Here is a 19,924-nt window from a genome sequence, read left to right on the forward strand (position 1 = left end):
CAAGTAAGCATACTCTCCTTTTGTACACTTTGGGAAATTTCTATTCTGCTGTGTCTTGTAATATTAGGTCCATTTGTTCTATCATGTCTATTTATCTGTTTCTTACAAGTTTCTGTACTCTTTTTAACTATTTTCATCTGAAGTATGTTACCTCTTCCCACATTCTCTTATCAAAGTTTTTTTTTCTTTTATTTAGTTCGAAGGGAATCAAATATATAAAAAATAAATATTTCGTGACCTATAATCATTCCCATAAATGCTTGTAACTTTTCTCATATATTAGCGCGTATTCTATTACACTTTTTAACATGCATCGAAACACAAAGCCGTTATATAGGTAACGTTTTACCCATATTTCAACTTCAAACAATGATACCAGCACAAATTTTTACAAATAATGAGAAACTTGATAAATTATAATAATTTTAATGTAAATTGTTAATTATTTACACTCTTAGTAAAGTACATATACTTTTAATATAGTAAATACTAACTTTAGTAGTGTTTATAAATTAAAATTAATAGATTTTCTTCCAATCACATCAGTTTACTATCTGGTAACACGGACCTATTTGTTGACATTTATAGTCACTTGGATTGCCATCACGCGGCCAAGAGTGTTTATTAAACCAATTGAACTCTTTTTACCCAACAATTATTAGGCATCACGTGAAAAAAGTGTTTGTTGTGTGGATATTGCTATAATCAAGCAATCCCTCAAAAGGGGAAACTAAATTCCCGTGCCGTGGTGTAAATTTAACAGGATGGAAGACTGTCCGGAGAATGTCCAGGGTTTTAAGGGTAAGAAATATTATCGGTGGATAAAGATATCTATATATTTCTGAAAATATTAATTTCCGACAGGAACGTGTGTCATTTTCGAAGAGAACGGATCTTTTTGTATAGAATAAAAGTAGTTTTTTCCCTAGGTTACATTACCCTGTAATAAACTACAATACCTTTTATTTTGCATGCATTTTATTATGTAGAATGAAATTCTCGTATTTCGAGATAAAAGTCAAATCTATCTGATATGTAGTAGGTTATAAGTAGGTACCAGGCGTTGTTTTCAGCAAAATTATACCCCTATGCCAGTTGTATACGTACTATTAAACTGTATTTCTTTATTGAAACTTTATTTCCATCTAATGCAACCTGTTATGGTGTGTCCATGCTTATCAGTGGAAAAGAGTTGGCTTAGGTTAAGTTAGGGGTGCGTAAGGTTTTGGTGTATACCATTGATGTTTCACGGGTAAATATTTACCAAAGTTTCAAGGGAAATGTGGCTGAGCTACAATATTGCATACAGCATGAGAGGGACCGCCCATCTTATTACAAGATTCGTTTTATGATTTATGGAACTCTGGGAGCCTTTGTATAACAACGGACAGGACCTCCCATGGCCATAGAACACCATCTAACCTAACCTACAGGCAGTCTCTTTACCTACTTACCTAACTGGGGCCTAATGCCCCCCTGCAACCCCCTTGGACTACCATATTCTCAGTGATAGGGTTGAATATAAGGGATTTATAGAGCATGGCCATCATCATACATACACCCCAAGCTCTGGGTTTTCAGGGGAATGAAGCATTCATCCAGGTTAGGACCAGGCACCTATCTTAGATTTTGTGGAGGAGTGGTCAGGTTAGGATGTAACTCCGACAAAATAGAAGTACTGCTTGTTTCTTGTACATTGTGTTCATCTGTTGTACCTGTTTACCTGAATATGATATTTTTACGTTTTATGGTTTCTGATCAGTATTAACTCTAATTTATATTGGAAATATGGTGGCCTTGGTCATGATAAGAGGGTCCTCTGGGGCCTTGGGGATATATTGATTGGTGACCGTTGTTAGCAAAGCTTCATATGCTTAGGCTACCCTAGCTATCATTGCTAAATTTTTTACGAAGAGCTCATAGATGCTTTAATTATTGATGTATTCATGTTTCTTAAATCTCTTCCATTTTGAACAAAATTTTATAGTCTTTATCACCTTTGGTGTAATTTAATACTGTAATTAACTAGATAACGTCAGCCATTTATGCATCAGTTCTAATTGATGTTTGATTACTTAGGCTATGACACTTAATTACATCTTAGACAACAATTGTTGAGACTAATGTGGGGCCATCGGTGTATAGTTTTTTAAATGATAAATATTTTATATTAACCTGGTATCTACCCAAGTATTGTAGTTTTAAGATTATATTTAAAACATTAATTGTTGATTTAGATAGGTAACCTACGCTAGCATAAATTAACTTCAGTTATTTGGTAGTTATGTTTTTAAAAAGCAAAACTACACATTCTTTGCAGATTAAATTCTTGGTTTTAAATATTTAACTTAGCCGGTGAATATATAATAGCTGCAACTCTGTTGCTCGACAGACAAAAAACAGTAAAAACTCGCCAGCGATCGCTATACAGGTTGCGGGTGTGCCCACCAGCGCCAACTGTCGGCCAGATACCACTCTCTCGATGTAAACAAAGACTCAATTTCTTCTCTGTCGACGTGTCGACAAGACGTACTTTTACTCGCTGTAGAACCTGGAGTTTTCTCAACATATTTGGTGAAGTACTTAATTTTGGTTTGAGCTTTCGCAGTGCAGGTGTTTTATCTTCATCTTAAATCTTGAACTCGTTTTGGATAGATTTAATTTTTGGTGACAAAGAGAGTATGGACTTTCTTTGACTTTTAAATGGCCGACCCTTCCCTTAGACGGAAGTGTGTTTAGGGTTTTAGTAATTATCTTATCACGTTATAAATTAATTATAGATTTTCCTCTATATATTTTATATCTCACCGCCTTTATTAGGCCTCTTCGATTAACTTTCCATTTATAATAAACATAAAAAATAAATTTTAATGTTTTGTTTATATGCGACCTTTCCTGAGAGTAGGCGGTCCTAACTTGGAAACCGAAGTTAAACAACGTTGAGCCCTTTCAATCGTAAATAGCTTTTAAAGAGCTAATGATTTAAAACTTTTTAAATGAATATTTTTAATAAATATTTTATGAAAGATTTTCTTTAAATAGTCTTCGTACTGTTTTCAAAGATGAACTAACGTTTAGTTTATTTATGCTACGCAGTTTGCGCTCTATCGTTACGATAGAGAGAGAGAGTATCACGGTTTCACTTTGCAGAAAGAGTAAATCGATTCTGACGTTTTGTTCATTCTTCTTTCAAAGCTTAAATGTTTTAAATTCTATTTTAAAGGAACTTTTTAATTGAAAAACCTTTCAGTTTTTTCCTTTGGTCAAATAACATGTTTTTTTGACGAAACGTAATTGGGCTCTTCTCTTAGGTGCGAAATCAAGAGAGAGAGAGAGAGAGAGAGATAGAGACGGAGGGAGAGAGAGGAGAGAAAACGTTCCGTTCAAGCGGGTAACGTTGTTCTCGAGTTACTCTCGTCCCTAGTCTCTGTACGGGGAGAAAGGATAAAACGTTTTTAGTTTTATTCTCGTCCCCAGGCAATGTACGGTGAGAGATTGAAAACGTAGTTTTGAATGAACTAGTGTTTATTCTCTTCCCCAACCACTGAATTTTTTATCTTAAAAGATGTTTACTGTTTTTTTTGCTGGTATTAATGTGCTTGCATTATACGACTGATTTCGCATTTACTACCTTTTGATGAGGGTAGAATTGCGTGCTTCAGGTAGAAATCAGTGAAAGTTTCGATTTCAGTGAAATAAGTGCAAAACAGAAAATCGTAGTGATAAAGTGATATTGCGCAAAGTGTTACAGTGTTGCGTCCGAGGGTTCGTCTGTTCGTGCCTGTCGTTCACCTAGTCCGGGACCTCTTGCAAGCTCCCAAGCCCAGGGGAGAAGTAATGTCGTACGACTTATGGGTTCGAGAGGCCTTGATCAGCGAACAGACGTTTCCCTCTATGGTATCGGGTGTATCTTACCAAGATCTCCCCTACCATAAGGCGAGAGAGACAATTTTCTCCTCGTCATCCGAAGGCTTTTCGCATAAGAAACCTGAAACAAGGTTTCGAGGCCCTTAAGCGAAAGTCAGTCCTTTCAGGACAGGTCCAGCGTCCTGGTTGCAGCCATTAGGACAGCTCTGACCCTATGCAGTCATCGGATAACTGCTCGCCGCCTAACAAAAGCGTAACACAGACTCCGAGAGTCTTTTTGTTGGCAAAGTGTTGCGGTCACAGACGTTACCCTCGTCTCTTACCGCAACCATTTCCGTTGATCCTAAATGGGTTGTACGGCAAGACATGCAGAATAAGCTTGCCTCCCTTATGGAAGACTATTCTGCCGATTAGTCCGTTGAGCCTAGCCGTTTATCTCATTGAGATCCTGGTTTTCAGCCAACCTAACGTTCCTTTGTGCGTCCTGTTGACGTTGGCGTAGCTAAGTCACGTCAGTCAGGTTGTTTAGAACCACACTCGATGCGGTCTCGTGTGGATTTTCAGCCACATTTGGACGTTAGGCCACTTGCTGATGCTCCTGTTGACGTTCAGGACGTTCGCTAACAATCGGAGTTGACTTGTTTTGACGCTGTGCGTCAACCTCCGCATTCTAGAGTTGTTTTGACTGCTCAGTCTAGGCGGTCAGTCTCGAGTGGACGCTGTGCGTCCTCACGCACCTGTTGTTGTTGACAGTTCACAGACTGTCAAGCAGTTACATGACGTTGCGTCCTGGTCTCTCGCACCTGTTGTTGTTGACAGTTCACAGACTGTCAAGCAGTTACATGACGTTGCGTCCTGGTCCGCTACTAATGCACCAGTGCGTGTGGACTCTGCTTGTAAAGCATTGCCACCACGGTAGGTCTCTCCCTTGCTTGAGACTCAGCTATTATAGGACAAGGTTCCTTTAGATGAGGAAGTTGCTGTTCCCCCTCCTATTGATATTCCCTTGAGGACTCTGTCAGACGGAGAGGAGCCTAAAGCTGCTTAGCCCTCTATGGACTTTAAATAAATCATGCTGATTTTTAAGGATCTTTGTCCGGATCTTTTTGTAACTGCTGCTCCTCGTTCGCCTAAACGTCAGAGCTTACACTAGGCCTAGCTACTTCGAAGCCGTTATTTTATAAGCTAGTGCTCTCTCGCTCTCCTAGAGAGCTTTACGTTTGCTAGGCGACTGGTTTATCACCAGGAGGAGTTTGGGGGATACAGCCTTTGCTTTCCCTTCTTTTAAACTGGCTTATAGAGCGAGAGTCTGATATGACACGAGAGAAGTTCTCGGCTTGGGAGTTCCTGCCTCTGCCCAGATAGACTTCTCAAATCTCGTAGACTCTCCCTGGCGCCTGGCCATGAGACGCTCCAAGATTTTACAGGTCAACTTCACAGCTGTTTTCGAGCCTTTGAAGTTTTGCTGTACAATTATGTCATGCATAAACAAGGCTTTCAGGGATGGCTCCAATGATCTGACAGCCACGTTCTCTGCAGGGACAAGTCCCTCAGGGATGGCTCCATGATTTGGCAGCCATGTTCACTGCAGGAGTACGTAAGAGGCAAGTGCGCTCAATGTGTTCATTGTCAAGACAAACTTCACGATGAAGTCTACCAGGCTGTCTTGACAGCATTTATGGAAGGCGACTGGATGGTCTCTCTCGACCTTCAGGAGGCATACTTCCACATACCTATACACCCGGATTCCCAACCGTTTCTGAGGTTTGTTTACAGGAATGTGGGGTACCAGTTTCGAGCTATCGGAGATCAGAGCCTCCCTGTACTTGGACGACTGGCTTCTCAGAGCCTCTTCCAGTCATCGCTGTCTGAAGGATCTCAATTGGACTCTAGATCTGGCCAAGGAATTGGGACTCCTAGTCAATTTGGAAAAGTCACAGCTGGTCCCATCCCAAACTATTCTGTATTTAGGGATGGAGATTCACAGTCAAGTTTTTCGGGCTTTTCCGTCGGCCCCCAGAATAGATCAAGCCCTGCTCTCCATCCAGAAGATGCTGAAGAAAGAACGCTGCTCAGTCAGGCTGTGGATGAGTCTGGTGGGGACGCTGTCATCCCTGGAGCAATTTGTCTCGCTAGGAAGGCTACACCTCCGTCCTCTTCAATTCCATCTGGCTTTTCACTGGAAAAAGGACAAGACGCTAGAGGCGGTCTCGATCCCGATTTCCGAAAAGATAAAGTCTTGTCTGACTTGGTGGAAGGACAATATCAGCCTACGAGAGGGTCTTCCCCTGGCAGTTCAGATACCCAACCACGTTCTCTTCTCGGACGCATCGGACTGGGGCTGGGGCGCGACGCTGGACGGTCGGGAATGCTCAGGTCTGTGGAACTCGAGTCAGAGGAGCATGCATATCAACAGCAAGGAGCTTTTGGCGGTTCATCTGGCCTTGATAAGCTTCGAGAATCTCCTTCGAGGCAAGGTGGTGGAGGTAAACTCGGACAACACCACGGCCTTGGCGTACATTTACAAACAGGGAGGTACCCACTCACTGACTTTGTACGAGGTCGCAAGGGACCTGCTCATCTGGTCAAAAGATCGAGGCATCTCCCTAGTAACGAGGTTCATCCAGGGCGACTTGAACGTCCTAGCAGATTGTCTCAGTCGGAAAGGTCAAGTAATTCCAATCGAATGGACCCTCCACAAGGATGTGTGCAAGAGACTTTGGGCGACTTGGGGTCAACCCACCATAGATCTCTTTGCAACCTCGCTGACCAAGAGGCTTCCAATCTATTGCTCTCCAGTCCCGGACCCAGCAGCAATACATATAGATGCCTTCCTCCTAGATTGGTCACATCTGGATCTTTACGCATTCCCACCATTCAAGATTGTCAACAAGGTACTGCAGAAGTTCGCCTCTCACGAAGGGACAAGGTTGACGTTAGTTGCTCCCCTCTGGCCCGCGAGAGAATGGTTCACCGAGGTACTTCGATGGTTAGTAGACGTTCCCAGAAGTCTTCCTCTAAGAGTAGACCTTCTACGTCAGCCACACGTAAAGAAGGTACACCAAAGCCTCCTCGCTCTTCGTCTGACTTCCTTCAGACTATCGAAAGACTCTCGAGAGCTAGAGGCTTTTCGAAGGAGGCAGCTAGTGCGATTGCTAGAGCAAGGAGAGCTTCTACCATTAGAGTCTACCAATCGAAGTGGGAAGTCTTCCGAGACTGGTGCAAGTCAGTTTCTGTATCCTCGACCGGTACCTCTGTAGCCCAAATAGCTGTTTTTCTCTTATACCTGAGAAAAGGACGATCCCTTTCAGCTCCCACTATCAAGGGCTACAGAAGCATGTTGGCATCGGTCTTCCGGCATAGAGGCTTAGATCTTTCCAACAATAAAGATCTGCAAGACCTCCTTAAGTCTTTCGAGACCACTAAGGAGCGTCGTTTGGCTACTCCTGGGTGGAATTTAGACGTGGTCCTAAGATTCCTCATGTCAGACAGGTTGGAGCCTTTACAGTCAGCCTCCCTGAAAGATCTCACTCTTAAGACTCTTTTCCTGGTATGCTTAGCCTCAGCTAAAAGAGTCAGTGAGATTCATGCCTTCAGCAAGAACATCGGATTTTCGTCAGAAAAAGCCACTTGTTCTCTGCAACTTGGTTTTCTAGCCAAAAATGAGCTAACTTCTCGTCCTTGGCCTAAATCTTTCGATATTCCCAGCTTATCGGAGATCGTAGGCAATGAACTAGAAAGAGTCTTATGCCCTGTTAGAGCTCTTAAGTTCTACTTAGCTCGTACTAAACCTTTACGAGGCCAATCTGAAGCGTTATGGTGTTCGGTTAAGAAACCATCCTTGCCTATGTCAAAGAATGCTTTGTCATGTTTTATCAGATTGTTAATACGAGAAGCTCATTCACACTTGAGTGAGGAAGACCGATCTTTGCTTAAGGTTAAGACGCACGAGGTTAGAGCTGTAGCAACTTCCGTGGCCTTTAAGCAAAATAGATCTCTGCAAAGTATCATGGACGCAACCTATTGGAGAAGCAAGTCAGTGTTCGCGTCATGTTACTTAAAAGATGTCCAGTCTCTTTACGAGAACTGCTACACACTGGGACCATTCGTAGCAGCGAGTGCAGTAGTGGGTGAGGGCTCAACCACTACAATTCCCTAATTCCATATCCTTTTAATCTGTCTCTTGAAATGTTTTAATGTTTTTATGGGTTGTCCGGAAGGCTAAGAAGCCTTTCGCATCCTGGTTGATTTGGCAGGTGGTCAAAGTCATTTCTTGAGAGCGCCCAGATTAGGGATTTGATGAGGTCCTGTTGTATGGGTTGCAGCCCTTGATACTTCAGCTCCTGGGGGTCTGTCAGCATCCTAAGAGGATCGCGGGGCTCCGTAAGGAAGACGTACTTACAAGGCAGAGTAATCGTCTAAGTCGACTTCCTTACCAGGTACCTATTTATTTTGGTTTTGTTATATTGATAACTGTCAAAATGAAATAAAAAACTCTTAGCTTATATGATGTAAACATATTTAACTGGTCTCTACCCACCACCCTGGGTGTGAATCAGCTATTATATATTCACCGGCTAAGTTAAATATTTAAAAATGATATTTTAATTATAAAATAAATTTTTGAATATACTTACCCGGTGAATATATAAATTAAACGACCCTCCCTTCCTCCCCAATAGAGACGCAGTGGGATGAGAAGAAATTGAGTCTTTGTTTACATCGAGAGAGTGGTATCTGGCCGACAGTTGGCGCTGGTGGGCACACCCGCAACCTGTATAGCGATCGCTGGCGAGTTTTTACTGTTTTTTGTCTGTCGAGCAACAGAGTTGCAGCTATTATATATTCACCGGGTAAGTATATTCAAAAATTTATTTTATAATTAAAATATCATTTTTCTTAGACAATTATTTTAAGCATTCATTGAAAATTGTCACATTAATATTTAAAGCAAATCCCTCAGACCATAAGCTTAATAAGCCAACATAGCCTACAATGATAGAGAGAAATATTAATGCCGAATGTAAAGTTACTTTATAGGACTTTTAGCTTTAAAACATTATTTTTTTTTTATCAACCTTAATTTTTTTTCTCATATTTGCAGTTATGAGGTTAAAATTCAAGGAGGAAAGCAAAAGTTATCATCATATTTTGTGGAAGAGGCATAATGTGCGCGTATATGATGAATTGAAACCTCCAGGACGTACGTTGTTTGTTGTTAATGTTCCTCCATATTGCACAGAGGTAAGGATACTTGGCAACACACTCAAATTCCAATACAGTAATTCCATTGTATGAGTGTGTAGTGATTGTTATACCGCACTGTAATGAAAACTTTTTTCTGCTTATTTGTGAAGACTGTGGTTGAAAAATTTTTCATAGGTTTCACTGAAATTTTCCTATCAGTAAAGAGCCTATTGATGACTAAGGAACTAACTCTTTGTAAAAACTATAGAATTCTAGTACTGTATAAGACTTTGGAAATATTTAAATCTGTATTCTGTGCAATACATCAGGTCAGATTTTTCAAACTTAACTTTTTCAATATTAATCTTACCCGATAATCATGTAGCTGTCAACTCTGTTGCCGACAGAAATCTACGGTCGGGATACGCCAGCGATCGCTATACAGGTGGGGGTGAACACAACAGCGCCATCTGTGGTCAGGTACTCCAGTACTTCTTGTCAACACCACCTCAATTTTTCCTCTGTCGTGCCTCCGGCTAGACCTACATGGATACGCTGTTGATTCTGGAGTTATTGCTCACGATTTGGTGATGTATTTGCTCTAGAGTTTAGCCTTCGCTATTCAGGAAGCTTTATCATTAGCTTAGCAAGTTTTTGGAATTAATTTGATTTAATTTTTGATTTAATTTTGGTACGAAGAGAGTATGAACTCTCTTTCACTTTTAAATGGCCGACCCTTCCCTTAGACGGAAGTGTTGGTGTCGAAGAGAGTATAGACTCTCTTTCTTAATTTTGCTTAACAAAAGTTATAGATTTATTTTATATCTCTCCGCCTTTTATAGGCCTCTTCGATTAACTTCCTTTTATTATAAACTTATTAAAATTAATTTTTATATTTGTTTATATTCGACCTTTCCTAATAGTAGGCGGTCTTTTCTTGGAACCGAAGTTAATTAACATTGAGCCCGTCATTTCGTTTTTACCTGTTAACATATTATGCTATTTTAATGTTTTTGAAAGAATTTCTTTGATAATCTCGTACTGTTTTCAAAGTTGAACTAACGTTTTGTTTTGTCTCTGCAGTTGTTGACGTTCAGAACGTTCAACTTGCGCTCTATCGTTACGATAGAGAGAGAGTATTCACGGTGTCACGTTGCAGTAAGAGTAAACCGATTCTAGCGTTTTGTTCATTCTTTCTTAGCTTAAATGGTTTTAATTCTAATAAAGGAACTTTTTATTTGGGAAATCTTTCAGTTTTTTTCCTTTAACAATAATATGTTTTAACGATATATATAATTGGGCTCATCTCTCAGGTTCTAAGTCAAGAGAGAGAGAGAGAGAGATAGAGACGGAGGGAGAGAGAGGAGGATAAACGTTTCGTTCAAGCGGGTAACGTTGTTATCGTTTTTGCTCTTCTCCCTAGTCTCTTTAGGGGAAGAAGGTAAACGTTTCTAGAGTTTTATTCTTGTTCCCAGGCTTTATGCGGTGAGAGATTTTAAACGTAGTTTATTTGATCTAGTGTTTAGTCTCTTTTCCAGCCACTGAATTATTTTTCTTTCATTATGTTTTTCTGTTACATTGTAATACTGTTTTCGCAATTACTAACTTTTAATGAAGGATAGAATTGCGTGTTTCAGGTACAAACCACTTAAAGTTTCGAGTTCAGTGAAATAAGTGCAAACAGAAAATCAAAAGTGATAAAGTGATAAGCGCAAAGTGTTACAGTGTTGCGTTCGAGGGTTCGTCTGTTCGTGCCAGTTGTTCGCCTAGTCTGGGACCTCTTACAAGCTCCCAAGCCCAGGGGAGAAGTAACGTCAAACGACTTATGGGTTCGAGAGGCCTTGACCAACGAACAGACGTTTCCCTCCGTGGTTTCGGGTGTAACCAACTCACGTAGCCAACGTGATCACCCCACCCACACAAAGACGAGAGAGCCCATTTATTCCTCGTCTGCGGAAGAGGTTTCTCGCAGAAACCATGGACCAATCTTGCAGCTTTTAAGTGCAAGTCGGTCCCTTCCGCGCAAGTCCAACTCCTAGGTGGAGCCATTAACACTGGGTCAGTTCGGACTTGCTGCAGTACGACAACTGCACACCTCCCAGAGAGGCAAGGTGTTACCGCAACAGGCAGTAACTCCGTCTGTTGCCGCACCAGCTGTTTTAGACCCTCAGTCTCAACGGACAGTAGCTCCGTTTGTTGTTGTCTTTCTTAGACTCTAGTGGTCTATGCTGCAGACAATGCAGTCTCAGCTTGCGGTGTTGAGGCAGGAGTTTCAGGCAGAGAAGGTTAGCACACCTCCTCCTGCGAGCGCTCCTCCACCTCTGCGCAGTCCACCCTGCCAGACGTATGATGTTGAGGCTCCTCCTGCCTCATGCGTTGCGGCAACCTCCTCCATCCTTGAGGCAGCAGCCTCATGCGTTGCAGCAACCTCCACCATCCTTGAGGCAGCAGCCTCAGGCTATGCGGCAACCGCCTCAACTCTTGAGGCAAGAGCCTCAACTCTTGAGGCAAGAACCTCAACTCTTGAGGCAAGAGCCTCAACTCTTGAGGCAAGAGCCTCAACTCTTGAGGCAAGAGCCTCAACTCTTGAGGCAAGAACCTCAACTCTTGAGGCAAGAGCCTCAACTCTTGAGGCAAGAGCCTCAACTCTTGAGGCAAGAACCTCAACTCTTGAGGCAAGAGCCTCAACTCTTGAGGCAAGAGCCTCTCTCTGCGCAGCTACCTCCTCAACCCTTGAGGCAGACGCAACTCTTGAGGCAGGAACCTCATGCTATGCGGCAACCTCCTCTAACCATGAGGCAGGAGCCTCATACTATGAGGAGCCTCATGCTATGCGGCATCCTCCTCAAACCATGAGGCAGGAGCCTCATGCTATGCGGCATCCTCCTCAACCCATGAGGCAGGAGCCTCATGCTATGCGGCATCCTCCTCAACCCATGAGGCAGGGACCTCATGCTATGAGGAGCCTCATGCTATGCGGCATCCTCCTCAACCCATGAGGCAGGAGCCTCATGCTATGCGGCAACCTCCTCTACCCATGAGGCAGGAGCCTCATGCTATGCGGCATCCTCCTTAACCCATGAGGCAGGAGCCTCATGCTATGCGGCATCCTCCTCAACCCATGAGGCAGGAGTCTCATGCTATGAGGAGCCTCATGCTATGCGGCATCCTCCTCTAACCATGAGGCAGGAGCCTCATGCTATGCGGCAACCGCCTCAACCCATGAGGCAGGAGCCTCATACTATGCGGTATCCTCCTCAACGCATGCGGCATGAGCCTCATCCCTTGCAGGCTGAGCCTCATCCCATGCAGCATGAGCCTCATCCCATGCAGCATGAGCCTCATCCCATGCAGCATGAGCCTCATACCATGCAGCATGAGCCTCATCCCATGCAGCATGAGCCTCATCCCATGCAGCATAAGCCGCACGCCATGCAACATGCTCTGCTTACCTTACAGCATGCTCTACATACAGCATGCTCTGCATACCTTACCGCATGCTCCTCAGTCACACATCTTTGGTTGTTGCCAATTCACTAGACTGTCAAGCAGTTTCATAACGTTGCCTTCTAGTCTGCTGCTTTTGCACCAGTGAAACCCTCACTGAGAGAACTTAGCTTTTCTCGGATATGGTTCCTGTAGATGAGAAAGTGCTATTCTCCCTCCTTCTGATATTCCCTTGAGGACTCTGTCATTTGGAGAGGAGTCTTTAGCTGCTTAGCCCCCTTTGGACTTTTATTTAAGCATAACATGCTTCCAGGGAGGGTAATGGTTCCACTTCAGTCGCTAACCCCGTCTGTTACCACACCTGCTCCCATAGACCTTGAGCTTTGTTGCAAGACATGCAGTCCAAGCTTAGTCCTTGTTAGAGGATTTTTTTTGTTTGTTTACGGAGTCAGTGTGTCACTGGGAAGACGTTCAACAACCAGCAGAAGTGACTTGTTGTGACGCAGTGCGGCAACCTCAGCAACCCGATAAGGAGTTGTCTGTACGACCCAGACAGTCTAGACAGCTTCGGGTTGTCGCTGTACTTCCTCGCTTCCCCATGGTTGACAGTTCACAGACTGTGCAGCAGTACCATGATCTTGTGTCCGGCTCCGTCAGACGACTAGCTTTTAAGAGCTCCCACAAGTCGTCCCTGTCTGGAGATTCTCAGATGGACTATGGATCTGACCAAGGAACTGGGCCTCCTGGTCAATTTTGAGGAGTCCCAGCTCGTCCCATCCCAGACCATTGTCTACCTGGGTATGGATCTTCAGAGTCGAGCTTTTCGGGCTTTTCCGTCGGCCCCAAGGATCTACTAAGCCCTAGAATGCATCCAGAGCATGCTGAGAAGGAACCGATGCTCAGTCAGGTAGTGGATGAGTCTAACAGGGACACTTTCATCGCTGGCCCTGTTCATCGAGTTAGGGAGACGCCACCTCCTCCCCCTTCAGTATCATCTAGCGGCTCACTGGATAAAGGACATGACGCTAGAGACGGTCTCAGTTCCTGTTTCCGAAGAGAGGAGGTCTACTCTCACGTGGTGAAAGAACAGCTTTCTTCTCAAGGAAGTCTACCTTTGGCTGTTCAGAAACCCGACCGCCGTCTCTTCTCTGACGCATCAGACACGGGCTGGGGTGCGACTTTGGACGGACAGGAATGCTCGGGAACATGGAATCAGGAGCTAAGGACACTTCACATCTATTGCAAGGAGCTGTTGGCGGTTCATCTGGCCTTGATAAACTTCAAGTCCCTCCAGCTTAACAAGGTGGTGGAGGTGGACTCTGACAACACCACAGCCTTGGCTTACATCTCCAAGCAGGGAGGGACTCATTCGTGGAAGTTGTTCTAGATCGCAAGGGACCTCCTCATCTGGTCAAAAGATCGAAAGCTCACGCTGGTAACGAGGTTCATTCAGGGCGATATGAATGTCATGGCAGATCGCCTTAGCCGGAAGGGTCAGGTCATCCCCACAGAGTGGACCCTTCACAAGAATGTTTGCAGCAGACTTTGGGCCCTGTGGGGTCAGCCAACCATAGATCTGTTCGCTACCTAGATAACCTAGAGGCTCCCGTTGTATTGTTCTCCGATTCCAGACCCAGCAGCAGTTCACGTGGATGCTTTTCTGCTGGATTGGTCCCATCTCGACCTGTATGCATTCCCGCCGTTCAAGATTGTCAACAGGGTACTTCAGAAGTTCGCCTCTCGCAAAGGGACACAGCTGACGTTGGTTGGCTCCGCTCTGGCCCGCGAGAGAATGGTTCATAGAGGTACTGCAATGGCTGGTCGACATTCCCAGGACTCTTCCTCTAGGAGTGGACCTTCTACGTCTACCTCACATAAAGAAGGTACACCCAAACCTCCACGCTCTTCGTCTGACTGCCTTCAGACTTTCGAAAGACTCTCAAGAGCTAGGGGCTTTTCGAAGGAGGCAGCCAGAGCAAGGAGGACATCCACTCTCAGAGTCTATCAGTCTAAAGGGGAAGTCTTCCGAAGCTGGTACAAGGCCAATGCAGTTTCCTCAACCAGTACCACTGTAACCCAGATTGCTGACTTCCTGTTACATCTAAGGAACGTAAGATCCCTTTCAGCTCCTACGATTAAGGGTTACAGAAGTATGTTGGCAGCGGTTTTCCGCCACACAGGCTTGGATCTTTCCACCAACGAAGATCTACAGGACCTCCTTAGGTCTTTTGAGACCTCAAAGGAACGTCGGTTGTCCACTCCAGGCTGGAATCTAGACGTGGTCCTAAGGTTCCTTATGTCATCAAGATTTGAACCTCTCCAATCAGCCTCTTTTAAGGACCTCACTTTAAAAACTCTTTTCCTCGTGTGCTTGACAACAGCTAAAAGAGTAAGTGAGATCCACGCCTTCAGCAGGAACATAGTTTTCACATCTGAAACGGCTACCTGTTCCTTGCAGCTCGGTTTTTTGCTAAACGAGCTTCCTTCACGTCCTTGGCCTAAGTCGTTCGAGATCCCAAGCCTGTCCAACTTGGTGGGGGACGAACTGGAGAGAGTACTTTGCCCAGTTAGAGCTCTTAGGTACTATCTAAAAAGGTCATAACCTTTACGAGGACAATCAGAAGCCTTTTGGTGTGATATCAAGAAGCCTTCTCTTCCAAGGTCTAAGAACTCAGTTTCTTACCTATTCAGGCTCCTGATTAGGGAAGCACATTCTCATCTGAAGGAAGAAGACCTTGCTTTGCTGAAGGTAAGGACACATGAAGTGAGAGCTGTGGCTACTTCAGTGGCCTTCAAACAGAACCGTTCTCTGCAGAGTGTTATGGATGCAACCTATTGGAGAAGCAAGTCAGTGTTCGCATCATTCTATCTCAAAGATATCCAGTCTCTTTACGAGAACTGCTACACCCTGGGACCATTCGTAGCAACGAATGCAGTAGTAGGCGGGGGCTCAGCCACTACATTCCCATAATCCCATAACCCTTTTAACCTTTCTCTTGAATACTTTTTATGGGTTGTACGGTCGGCTAAGAAGCCTTCCACATCCTTGTTGATTTGGCGGGTGGTCAATTCTTTCTTGAGAAGCGCCGAGGTTAAAGATTGTGATGAGGTCCTTTAGTATGGGTTGCAGCCCTTTATACTTCAGCACCTAAGAGTCGTTCAGCATCCTAAGAGGACCGCTACGCTCAGTAAGGAAGACGTACTTAATAAAGGCAGAGTAATGGTTCAAGTCGTCTTCCTTACCAGGTACTTATTTATTTTATGTTATTTTTGAATAACTAATAAAATAAAATACGGGATACTTAGCTTCTTTGTTAACATGTATGCTGGTCTCCACCCACCACCCTGGGTGTGAATCAGCTACATGATTATCGGGTAAGATTAATATTGAAAAATTTTATTTTCATTAGTAAAATAAATTTTTGAATATACTTACCCGATAATCATGATTTAATTGACCCACCCTTCCTCCCCATAGAGAACCAGTGGACCGAGGAAAAAATTGAGGTGGTGTTGACAAGAAGTACTGGAGTACCTGACCACAGATGGCGCTGTTGTGTTCACCCCCACCTGTATAGCGATCGCTGGCGTATCCCGACCGTAGATTTCTGTCGGCAACAGAGTTGACAGCTACATGATTATCGGGTAAGTATATTCAAAAATTTATTTTACTAATGAAAATAACATTTTGAGACACATTATAGAGCCTTCTTAAAACAGGCATGATATTTATGCATTTTTAAGTTTGGAAATGTAAGAAATTGATTTGACCTTTATTGAATTGTGAATTACAGTTTCTATAATATTACAGAACATCCAAGTTAATTATTCAATACTGTAATAGGTTGTTGATTTATTATTTGATCATATTCTGAATGTCCCAGGTAGAAGTTTACCAACAGTCAGTGTAATGCAGTCTTCATTTATGAATATTTGCACAATGTTATTCCCTCATGAAATTGTAAATATCTTTAATCAGTTGTACCAATTGTCTTCTGTAGGTTTACTTATTTTTTATGATTACATTTATTAGACTGCATATCTTGGTGGTGATTCTTTAGTTCAAATTCAAAAGACCCCAATTTAGAGAGGCTTGCTTACCCTTTTCCTGGATCAACGAAGATACTTGTTGTAACTCAAATAGAATTTGATTGGTGTTTAGATAGTGAAAAGTATTAGTTTTAAAACCAGTAAGTAAGTAAAGACATTGAGAGATTATTAAGTATCCTTTCATTAGTATAGAAAAATAGTAGTTTTATGCAATCTGCATTTATCCCTGTCACTAAAGTTCTCTTAACTTAATGACTTGGTATATTTTGTTTATTTTAGTCTACACTAAGTAGAAAGCGGTCGATCTGTATCTAATTAACTAAATGGTGTCTATTAAAAACACCTTAGAGATCTTATAGTTTTGGGTTACAGATTGAGACTTGATAACTGGAGCTAGCGAATTAATTGTACCACAAATTGTCCCTCTTATTGATTGTTTCCTTAAAGTTTTAGGTTTTGATAATGTTTAGGGAAACTTCCCAACTTTCAAGATTTCATTCCATTTGGTGTTATTATTTTTATAGGGAAGATAGATTGAATTGAAAAAATTACATTGTTCTTAAAAGAATTTTAGGATTTGGGAGGATGGATTATTATATAGTAAGCTTAGATAGATTTGATTCACTAATTTTTTCTATTGCATTGAGAGTCTGTGTTTTTTGTTGTGATATTAAACATGTAATTAAATATTTTTGCTCTTCATTCTTCTTCCAGAGTAACTTCAAGCATATATTCATGAAATATGGGAAGGTTGACAATATATACTTCCAGAAGAAACCATCATTAGATAGCACAGCACCCCCAAAACATCCTCATTTCTCCTTGGTAAACCCTGTTGAGGTAAGAAAATTCATTACTGGACTTTGCAGTATGTCATTGTATCTTGATTCTTTGCTGTCTCTATGGAGGAATTCCAAGGTACAATTTACAAAAGGGTTAACAGCTAGGTGAACATCTACCTACCTGTGTTATTGATCCAAGAAATACTGTTTAAGGGTATAACTTCAGCAACTCACACTAAGCACTTTTGAAACAAATAATGACAGTAGATCAGACTTCACTAATTGATAAAATTCCTACTTAAAACCTCTCAATTTTGACTGAGGACTGACAGACTGGGTGAGAAATGAAACTATTATGAATATAAAAGGAGATTTGGAAATTTTCAATATTAAACTTAGCCGGTGATCATATAGCTGCAACTCTGTTGCTCGACAGAAAAACCTACGGTCAAAATACGCCAGCGATCGCTATGCAGGTGGGGGTGTACATCAACAGCGCCATCTGTCGAGCAGGTACTTAGTACTCCAAGCAAACAAAGAACCAATTTTCTCTCTGTCGAGCTACCGGCAAGACCTACTAATACGCTGTTACTAACTGGATTTGTTTTCACAACTATTTGGTGAAGTACACTATTCTAGTTTTGAGCTTTCGCTATGCAGGGGTTTTATCTTCATCTCAAAACTTGAACTCGTTTTGGATAGATTTAATTATGGTGACAAAGAGAGTATGGACTCTCTTTCACTTTTAAATGGCCGACCCTTCCCTTAGACGGAAGTGTGTTTAGGTTTTTAGTAATTTTGCTTAACACGTTATAGATCTATATATTTTATATCTCTCCGCCTTTATTAGGCCTCTTCGATTAACTTTCCATTTATTATAAACATATAAAAATAAATTTTTATGTTTTGTTTATATGCGACCTTTCCTGATAGTAGGCGGTCCTAACTTGGAACCGAAGTTAATCAACGTTGAGCCCGTTATATCGTATTTAGCCTTTAAAGAATTTAAAACTTTTTAAATTTAATGTTTTATGAAAGAATTTCTTTGATAGTCTTCGTACTGTTTTCAAAGATGAACTAACGTTTAGTTTTTTAGACTACGCAGTTGTTGACGTTCAGGACGTTCAACATGCGCTCTATCGTTACGATAGAGAGAGAGTGTATCACGATTTCACTTTGCAGTAAGAGTAAATCGATTCTGACGTTTCGTTCATTCTTTCTTAGCTTAAATGGTTTAAATTCTAAATTAAAGGAACTTTTTATTTGGAAAACCTTTCAGTTTTTTCCTTTAGCCAAGTAACATGTTTTTTTGACGATATATAATTGGGCTCTTCTCTCAGGTGCGAAATCAAGAGAGAAAGAGAGAGAGAGATAGAGACGGAGGGAGAGAGAGGAGAAAAAACGTTCCGTTCAAGCGGGTAACGTTGTTCTCGTGTTACTCTCCTCCCTAGTCGCTGTACGGGGAAGAAGGTAAAACGTTTCTAGGGTTTTATTCTTGTCCCCAGGCTATGTGCGGTGAGAGATTGTAAACGTAGTTTATTTGAACTAGTGTTTAGTCTCTTTCCCAGCCACTGAATTCTTTATCTTTATATATGTTTTCTGTTTTTGCTAGTATTAATGAGCTGCATTATACGACTGTTTTCGCAATTACTACCTTTTAATGAAGGGTAGAATTGCGTGTTTCAGGTAGAAATCAGTAAAAGTTTCGATTTCAGTGAAATAAGTGCAAAACAGAAAATCGAAGTGATAAAGTGATATGCGCAAAGTGTTACAGTGTTGCGTCCGAGGGTTCGTCTGTTCGTGCCTGTCGTTCACCTAGTCCGGGACCTCTTGCAAGCTCCCAAGCCCAGGGGAGAAGTAATGTCGAACGACTTATGGGTTTGTCAGGCCTTGATCAACGAACAGACGTTTCCCTCCGTGGTTTCGGGCGTATCTACCCAAGATCGCCCCACCCACACAAAGACGAGAGAGCCCATTTACTTCTCGTCTGCGGAAGAGGTTTCTCGTAAGAAACCATGGACCAAGGTCTCGCAGCTTATTAAGCGCAAGTCGGTCCCTTCCGCGCAAGTCCAACGGCCCAGTTGTAGCCACTGGGTCAGTTCGGACTCGCTGCAGTCTTCCGACGACTGCTCACCTCCTAAGAGAGGCAAAGCGGTACCGCAACAGGCAGTAACACCGTCTGTTGCCGCACCTGCTACTGTAGACCCTAAGTGGTCTTTGCTGCAGACCATGCAGACACAGTTAACATCTTTAATGCAGGACTTTCGTGCGGAGAAGGTTGACGCTGCACCCGTTAGCCTACAACCAACCACGGTTGTGCGTTCAGTTGACGCTGAGGCTACCTTCTCCCGCACTCCAGCTGTGAGAGTCCCGCCACCCATGCGCAGTGTACCCTGCCAGCCGCATGTTGACGTTCAGCGACGCACGGAACCCTCCGTTGACGTTCGCGAGTTACAACAACAACCTAAGTTGTTTTGTTTTGACGCGGTGCGTCAACCTCCGCATTCTAGAGTTGTGTTGACTGCTCAGTATAGACAGTTGACAGTTCACAGACTGTCAAGCAGTTACATGACGTTGCCTTCTGGTCTGCT

General features: G+C 42.7%; 1 protein-coding gene across 1 annotated transcript in view; it reads left to right on the forward strand.

Moving 5' to 3' along the window:
• Positions 1–608: 608 nt before the first annotated feature.
• LOC137656836 (ribosomal RNA-processing protein 7 homolog A-like) overlaps positions 609–19,924 on the forward strand; it is a 62,891-nt gene continuing 43,575 nt past the window's right edge. The window contains exons 1-3 of the mRNA XM_068391162.1: positions 609–801; positions 8,972–9,111; positions 17,266–17,391. Coding sequence (XP_068247263.1) covers positions 765–801; positions 8,972–9,111; positions 17,266–17,391 — 303 coding nt within the window. The 5' untranslated portion in view covers positions 609–764. The remainder of the gene's footprint in view (positions 802–8,971; positions 9,112–17,265; positions 17,392–19,924) is intronic.

The sequence above is a fragment of the Palaemon carinicauda genome, chromosome 17 (genome assembly GCF_036898095.1).
Source record: "Palaemon carinicauda isolate YSFRI2023 chromosome 17, ASM3689809v2, whole genome shotgun sequence".
NCBI lineage: Eukaryota > Metazoa > Arthropoda > Malacostraca > Decapoda > Palaemonidae > Palaemon > Palaemon carinicauda.